At 47.5% G+C, this 8,328-nt stretch overlaps 1 protein-coding gene across 3 annotated transcripts in view; it reads right to left on the minus strand.

Moving 5' to 3' along the window:
* The window catches only part of STIP1 (stress-induced phosphoprotein 1), a 26,383-nt gene that overhangs the window by 10,992 nt on the left and 7,063 nt on the right, over positions 1 to 8,328 (minus strand). For 2 of the 3 annotated variants that reach the window (XM_011942610.1, XM_011942611.1), the window contains exons 2-8: positions 6,595 to 6,804; positions 5,244 to 5,385; positions 4,955 to 5,096; positions 3,765 to 3,933; positions 2,204 to 2,330; positions 2,008 to 2,110; positions 1,344 to 1,464 (exon numbers count right to left, since the gene is read on the minus strand). In XM_011942610.1, the coding sequence (XP_011798000.1) occupies positions 1,344 to 1,464; positions 2,008 to 2,110; positions 2,204 to 2,330; positions 3,765 to 3,933; positions 4,955 to 5,096; positions 5,244 to 5,385; positions 6,595 to 6,804 (1,014 nt within the window). The remainder of the gene's footprint in view (positions 1 to 1,343; positions 1,465 to 2,007; positions 2,111 to 2,203; positions 2,331 to 3,764; positions 3,934 to 4,954; positions 5,097 to 5,243; positions 5,386 to 6,594; positions 6,805 to 8,328) is intronic. The other variant, XM_011942612.1, reaches the window with a different exon arrangement.

Raw genomic sequence — 8,328 nt, forward strand, 5'->3', positions numbered from 1 at the left:
GCTCTGTCTCCCAGGCTGGAGTGCAGTGGTGCGATCTCAGCTCACTGCAAGCTCCGCCTCCTGGGTTCACGCCATTCTCCTGCCTCAGCCTCCTGAGTACTTAGGACTACAGGTGCCTGCCACCATGCAAGGCTAATTTTTTGTATTTTTAGTAGAGATGGTGTTTCACCGCGTTAACCAGGATGATCTCGATCTCCTGAACTCATGATCCACCCGCCTAGGCCTCCCAAAGTGCTGGGATTACCATAAAAGAGAATGAATGGCACTGACACAACACTTGGTACAAAAATAAGCCCTGTATGAAAAGGATGCACACCTCACTAGCTAGCACAATTCATTTTCTCACCAATCCTTTTGTGGATATAAAGTCACGCCCTACATAATTTATGACAATTGGCCTGATTCACATCATTTTTGTTGTATAAAATAGTCAAAGTGTTATGTTACAAGAACTATTAACACTCTTAATGCACAGGCCCTCAATATTAACACATTTAGGGTTGAAATCTTGGCCAATACAAAAAACTGCAAAAAATAAAACAAAACAAAACCAAAAACCAGATCACTTCCTTTATGTTGTCACTGTTAAATGACAGAAAAAGAATCATATAAGATGACCAAAGCCACTATCTAAAAAAAGGTCAGGTTCAGCCAGGCATAGTGGCTCACGCCTGTAATTCCAGCACTTTGGGAGGCTGAGGAGGGCAGATCACTAGAGTTCAGGAGTTCAAGACCAACCTGGGCAACACAGAGAGACCCCCTTCTCTACAAATAATTAAAAAATTAGCTGGACGTGGCCAGGTGCAGTGGCCTGTAATCCCATACTTTGGGAGATTGAGGTGGATGGATCATGAGGTCAGAATTTTGAGACCAGCCTGGTCAATATAGTGAAACTTCATCTCTATTAAAAATACAAAAATTAGCTGGACGTGGTGGTGCGCACCTGTAGTCTTAGCTACACGGGAGGCTGAGGCAGAACTGCTTGAACCTGGGAGGCTGAGGTTGCAGTGAGCAGAGACCGTGCCACTGCACTCCAGGCTGGGTGACAGATGGAGACTCCGTTTCAAAAAAATAAAAAAATAAAAAATTAGCTGGACGTAGTGGCACACGCTTGTAATCCTAGCTACTCAGGAGGCTGAGGTGGGAAGATCAATGAAGCCCAGGAGGTTGACGGTGCAGCGAGCCATAACTGTGCCACTGTACTTCAGCCTAGGCGAAAGAGTGAGACCTTATCTCAAAAAAAAAAAAAAAAAAAGTCAAGTTCGTTATTAAATAAAACAGTAAGAAACAATGGCTCAATTATTAGGAAAACAAGAAAACACCCCTATTCCTTTCCTACCCACCTGCTGACATTTTTTGAGCACATCTGGGGTTCGGTGCTCTGCTAGAGACTTGTTATAGAAATGGATGGCATCCTTGTACTTTTCCTCTTTGAAGTATGAGTTGCCAATTCGAGCATACGCTCTGAAAAAGAGAGAGAGACGAGGACTGCTTAGGACAAACAGATAAGGTCAGCTCCTGCAGAAAACACACCTGCAACTGGAAAGATTCGCATCACTGCCTTCAACACCTTTTGTCTTGTCTGCGGTGACCTTCTTGCCAGCCACCTTTTTTTTTTTGGAGATCTCGCTCTGTCGCCCAGGCTGGAGTGCAGTGGTGCGATCTCAGCTCACTGCAAACTCTGCTTCCCAGGTTCACACCATTCTCCTGCCTCAGCCTCCTGAGTAGCTGGGACTACCGGCGCTCGCCACCATGCCCAGCTAATTTTTTGTATTTTTAGTAGAGACGGGGTTTCACTGTGGTCTCCATCTCCTAACCTCATGATCCGCCCGCCTCGGCCTCCTGAAGTGCTGGAATTACAGGCATGAGTCACCGCGCCCGGCCTGCCAGCCCTTTCTTAACACAGCAGATTCTATGGCCAGCAGCCCTCCTCCCCATGCAGAGAAACTTAAGTCTTGGACAGGAAACCCTCCACGCTATCAAGGTATTCTGGAAGGTCGAGCCTACTTGGCAATCTGTCGATAGTCTTCTCGGTTTTCTCTCCCCACGTCAATGGCCTTCTCACAAAGCTCCCGGCACTTATTGTAGTCACCCTTTTCGAAGTACACCGCTGCCAGGCAGGATGGTGAAGAAGGAATAGTCAGTCCTTGCTTCTTCCCTCAGATACCCAATAATTCCCTTGCCCCTTGTTTCTGGGCCTCACCTGCTTGATTGGTAATGTAAGTCATGTTGGTGGGGTCCAGCTCCTTGGCTTTGTCGTAATGCTTCAAGGCTGTGTCAAAGTCTTTCTTCTTGTAGGCATCATTCCCCAGCTCTTTTTCTTTCAGTGCCTAGATGAGGTTTAGAAGTGAGTGCTGAGCAAATCTAACTCAGGTGACAAAGACAGCAAGAATCTATGATCTGTCACAAGTTCTGAAATACAGCTAACATGTACAGAACTCTAGCAAGTTCTCCTGAAGGCCTCTTCATCAATCAGCTATAGACAATACAGTCAAGTATCAGCCATTAGAATGAAAACTAACTTCATCTTTGCTTGCTCTGAAACTCCCCCTTTTCCACCTACTCTCCTGGATCTTTGTCAGGAAGCAGAGCGCTTCTTCAGGGGAGAGGAAATCCCTTCAACTTGAAGCAACCGTTGAGGACAGCAGAGTTTTGGACCAGGCTTTATTCTGAGAGGCTGCAGCAGATCTGGTGTCGGTCCTGTGGCTGCCTCAGGGTCTTAGTTGTCAGGGAACCATAGCAGAGGGCGTGGTGAGGGGATGAGAAGGGGCTGAGTGGCACGAGTCTTCGGCAAAACTCGCTACCGCCCACAGTGGAGGGCCTTTTTCTAGCTGAGACACCCTAAACAACCAACGCTTACCCATTTCAAGGTGCTAAATTTGGCAACAATCTGCTGTTCCAGTTACAAGGAGGGAAATGAAATTGTTGAGGCGCATGCCTCCTGCTCCAAAAGAGTGCTGCTTAACGGACGCTCCCAACTGCATAGCATGTCCAGCCAGGAAGCAAAGGTCTAAGGATTGATGTGGACAACATTCTTCTGGATCATGACAAGGATGTGAATTACTCCCAACTTTCTGGTCTTGCTCTGACCAACATTCACACTAGCAGCAATGAAGCTACCGTTGCGACCATGGGAAGGGCAACTCCCGCTGCTCACTCCTGGCTACACATCACTCCTAGGAATTCTCTTGTGAAGCTCATCTTTTTTTTTTTTTTTTGAGATGGAGTCTCGCTCTGTCGCCCAGGCTGGAGTGCAGTGACGAGATCTTGGCTCACTGCAACCTCGGCCTCCCAAGTTCAAGTGATTCTTCTGCCCACCATGACACCTGGCTAATTTTTCTATTTTTAGTGGAGATGAGGTTTCACCATGTTGGCCAGGCTGATCTTGAACTCCTGACCTTAGGTTATCTACCCACCTTGGCCTCCAAAAGTGCTGAGATTACAGGCGTGAGCCACTGTGCCTGGCCTGAAGCTGATCTTTTAACATGCTGACCATTCTAATGAATAATAGTCATAAGCTTAGCACATTTCAAAGCACTCAAAATAGTTACAGCTGGGCACAGTGGCTTGTGACTGTAATCCTAGCTGAAGCAGGAGCATCACTTGACGCCAGGAGTTCAAGACCAACCTGGGAAACACAGCGAGACTCCATCTCTAAAAAAATCGTAATCATCATGGTCATTCAAGGTCGACAGATGTTCCCATTCAACATAAAGATTTCTAGTTATCTATAAATGAGTGACAGTGAGGAGAAAAAACAAGACCTGCTTCTTATTCTCTGGAAGATCTTCTTCCATCGGCTCTGGCTTGGTCTCCTTTTTGGGAGGGGGTGGTGGTGGAGGTGTTGCAACCTCTTCCTCCTCATCCATACTGCCCAGATCGACCCCAAGGAGGACGCTGAGAGTGGTCATGATCCGGGGATCTTGTAGTTTCCTAGTATTGATTTAAAAAAAGAAAGAAAAATTGCAATGACTTCTCCCCACAATCAGTCTTTTAACTCCCACTATTAAAGTCAGATTCCTGTGTTTAGAAGCTCCTCACCCATCAAAAGATGGCTAGATTTTGCATCACTCATGAGATACAATTGAGGAATGCTCAAACCGTCAAAACACCATCTAAAATAGAGTCAACAAAAATAAATAAAATGAAGTCACAGATAGCTGGGCACGGTGGCTCACACCTGCAATCCCAGCACTTTGGGAGGCTGAGGCAGGCAGACCACTTGAGGTCAGGAGTTTGAGACCAGCCTGGCCAAGATGGTGAAACCTGTTGCTACTACTAAACATACAAAAATTAGCCAGGTGTGGTGGTGTACACCTGTAATCCCAGCTACTCAGGAGGCTGAGGCAGGAGAATCTCTTGAACCCAGGAGGTGGATGTTGCAGTGCACCGAAATTACACCACTGCACTCCAGCCTAGGTGACAGAGCGAGACTCCATCTCGAAAAAATAAAATAAATTAAAAAAAATAAATAAATAAAAGTCACAGAGGTCAAGTTTATTCCTCAAGGTTGGCAGATACACAGAGGAATAAGTTGTTTTAGGTATACTTCCGTAGCTGATCTCAGGAGCCAGAGGACTGAGATAGAGATGGATACCAGTACAAGATTTAGACACATCTTTACACATGAACTTCAAGCCTGTTTCCACCCTGATATACCAACAGAGAGAGTAGGGCCTAAGTAGATGGAAAGGATGACACTAGATTAGAGTTCTAGGATAGCAGGCAAGAGGTGTATATAGATGACAAGGAACATTCTAGATTACTGTGATATATGCTCCCCTGACCCTTTCTATAATTACAAATAAACGACCACCCGCTACTGCTCTGCAGAGAATAAGCAAAGGCAGAAACTGCAGTTTAGGGCAGGGAACCCTCTGCTGTGAGGTTACGGGAAGAAAAAGCATAACATTCCTCCTGATTTCCAGAACCTCAATGAGCGGCGTCCACTTACGTGCCCAGGTCGGAAGGCTTGTTTCGCAGCTGCTCTATCAGCTCCCGGTAGGTAGGATCACTGAGTAGCGTCCTTGTCCTGGGATCACTCTCCAACTTCTGATACAGATTGGGCATGTTGAAAGGGTTCATGAATTTTCTCTCTGTCCGAGTAAAGGAAAGCACATCACTATGAAATGAGTTCACTAGAATTACTGTGTCCCATACCCTAACAGACTGACATTTCTCAGGGGGAAGACTCAAAATTAATCCCATTAATAATAAGAAAGAAAACTGTGCGTGGTACCTACCTGCCAACCTGGCCTCCATATTCTGTAAACCTTCTTTCAGTTGAGGGTTATTTGCCTCATGTTTTAAGCCCTCCTCATAGGTTCGCTTAGCTTCTTCAAATCGGTTTAAGAACTCTAGAGCTGCTGCCTTTCGTGAATAGCCCTTAAACCACCAAAGAAAGACACAAAATAAAGAACACCCAGAGGTAAATGCAGAAGATAAACTCAAAAAAGAACAATTCTACTTTTTTTATTTTATTTTTTTTTGAGATGGAGTCTCGCTCTGTCCCCCAGGCTGGGTGCAGTGGCAGGATCTCGGCTTACTGCAAGCTCCGCCTCCCGGGTTCATGCCATTCTCCTGCCTCAGCCTCCTGAGTAGCTGGGACTACAGGCGCCCGCCATCGTGCCTGGCTATTTTTTGTCTTTTTAGTGGAGACGGGGTTTCACCATCTTGCTCTCCTGACCTTGTGATCCGCCTGCCTCGGCTTCCCAAAGTGCTGGGATTACAGGCGTGAGCCACCGCGCCCGGCCAATTCTACTTTTAATGGGGGAAAATAAATGAGTATTCACACGAAGGCCAAAGAGAAAAAAGGAGAGGATTAGGCTACAAAGCCAAGGCTGTTACTTTAAGGATCCATCCAAATAGCAGAGGCACATCCACCCCACCCCATTCACCTCTGATCAACTGTGGTCAGTATCTTTAGCAGCATTTTTTTTCCTTATTTCTTTTCTTGGTAAAGACAGGGACTCCTTATGTTGCCCAGGCTGGTCTCAAACCCTTGGGCTCCAGTAATCCTCATGCCTCAACCTCCCAAAGTGCTGGGATTACAGGTGTGAGCTACTGCACCTGGCCTCTTCCTCCTCCTTTTTTTTTAGACAGGGTCTTGCTCTGTCACCTGGGCTGGAGTGCAGTGGCACGATCTCAGCTCACTGCAACCACTGCCTGCCAGGCTCAAGTGCTCCTCCTGCCTTAGCCTTCTGAGTAGATGGGACTACAAACACATGCCACCATGCCTGGCTAATTTTTTTTGCATTTTTAGTACAGACAGGGTTTCACCATGTTGGCCAGGCTGGTCTTGAACTCCTGACCTCAAGTGATCTGCCCACCTCAGCCTCCCAGAGTGTTGGGATTACAGGCATGTGCCACCGCGCCCAGCCCCAGCCTCTTCCTTCTTAGTACCAAAAATAAAGGCTGTATTACAACTAATAGCTATCTTAGATTTGATAAAAAATGCTGTTTCTGAGGAGGATACTCAAACAGGGAGGTGGGTAGGTAACTATCAGTCTATCAGGACAGGTGAGCCTCAGGCCACCAAAAGGCATTTCTGGAAAGGTCTGAAGGGCCTCTCTCCCTCCGCTGCCCACAGCTGACCTTGCCCCAGTCAGGCTTTAGGTCGACAGTTTTACAGCCATCCTCGTAAGCCTTCTGGTAGTCTCCTTTCTTGGCATAGGCAGCAGAACGGTTGCTGTACAGCACGTGGTTGTGGGGATCCAGCTTAATGGCTTCAGAGTAGCACTGTAAGGCATCGTCGATGTTGCCTGCGCTCAGGGCCTTGTTGCCTTTCTCTTTCAGCTCATTGACCTGAGGGGAAAGGAGCACACAGCTTTTCTATGATGAGTCCATTTAATCACAAGCTTTTAAGATAAGATTCATTCTTTTATGGAGTTACCAACAAATAAATAGGTGACTTTACAGATCAGAAAAGAGAAAAGTAGTTCATTTATTTAATTTCCCACACCTTCCCTAGGGAGCCAGCAGAGAAAAAACAAGCAGGGGCAAAGAGCCCAGGCTGCACTCCACGCCAGCCCTCATGTGACGAGCGAGGGCTCTGCCACTCTTCCGGTCTCTACATGGAGCTCATGAAGCCACTCCAGGACGTATCACATGCTTTCGTGGAAAAGTCAATTCATTTGTCACAGATTTCCAAAGCATCCAAATGATAAATGGAGCACAGGCCTAGTCACCCCTCACAGGAAGAAGGTGGGCGGAGTGGCACTGATACATGCTCCAGTGACCCAAAGGCTGTGGGATGGCAGCAGAGGCTTCTGTTTCTTGGGAGCAGCAAGATGCCTGCCTATGGCATGGTTGCCATCTCCTCCCATCACAGAAGAACTGGTCTCCATTTCCTGGTGTGGCAACATGTCGCCACATGACAGATAAATGTTCACTAATGGGTAACACTCAAGTAGCCCCCCAAATTGATTCCTGCCATTCTTAAATATTACTACATTACAAAGGGGATGGAGAATAAAGAAATGCTACTGTGATTTAAACCTCTCCATTCTCAAACATTTAGAGTGCAAAAAGGGATACAGCAGGGTTTTGTTTTGTTTTGTTTTTTGAGATGGGGTCTCACTCTGTCGCCCAGGCTGGAGTACGGTGGTGCCATCTTGGCTCACTGCAACCTCTGCCTCCCAGGTTCAAGTGATTCTCCTGTCTCAGCCTCCCAAGTAGCTGGGACTACAGGTGCCCGCCCTGACGCCCGGCTGATTTTTGTAATTTTAGTAGAGACCGGGTTTCACCATATTGGTCAGGCTGTTTGTCTTAAACTCCTGACCTCAGGTGATCCATCCACCTCAGCCTACCAAAGTGCTGGGATTACAGGCATGAGCCACCGCGCCTGGTGGGATACAGCAGTTTGAAAAAGTGAAGCAACTCTGCCTGGCCGCCCCACCGTCTGAGAAGTAAGAAGCCCCTCTGCCCGGCTGCCTGACTGGGAAGAAAGGAGCACCTCTGCCCACCTCTGTCTTGGAAATGAGGGGCACCTCTGCCTGGCCGCTGCACTGTCTGGAAAGTGAGGAGTTCCTCGGCCCAGCCCCTGCATGGTCTGGGAAGTGAGGAGCGTCTCTGCCCGCCCACCCCACTGTCTGAGAAGTGAGGAGTGCCTCTGCTGGGCTGCTGTGCAACCCTCCAAGTGTGAAGTGACAGCCCTGTATGTGATCTTTCTGCCCTTCCCAAGTTTGCATTTTCGACATTAAAGTTTACTTTTTTTTTTTTTTGAGACAGAGTCTCACTCTGTCGCCCAGGCTGGAGTGCAGTGGCCGGATCTCAGCTCACTGCAAGCTCCGCCTCCCGGGTTCAGGCCATTCTCCTGCCTCAGCCTCC

The sequence above is a fragment of the Colobus angolensis genome, unplaced genomic scaffold (genome assembly GCF_000951035.1).
Source record: "Colobus angolensis palliatus isolate OR3802 unplaced genomic scaffold, Cang.pa_1.0 Scaffold21, whole genome shotgun sequence".
NCBI classification, from domain to species: Eukaryota; Metazoa; Chordata; class Mammalia; order Primates; family Cercopithecidae; genus Colobus; species Colobus angolensis.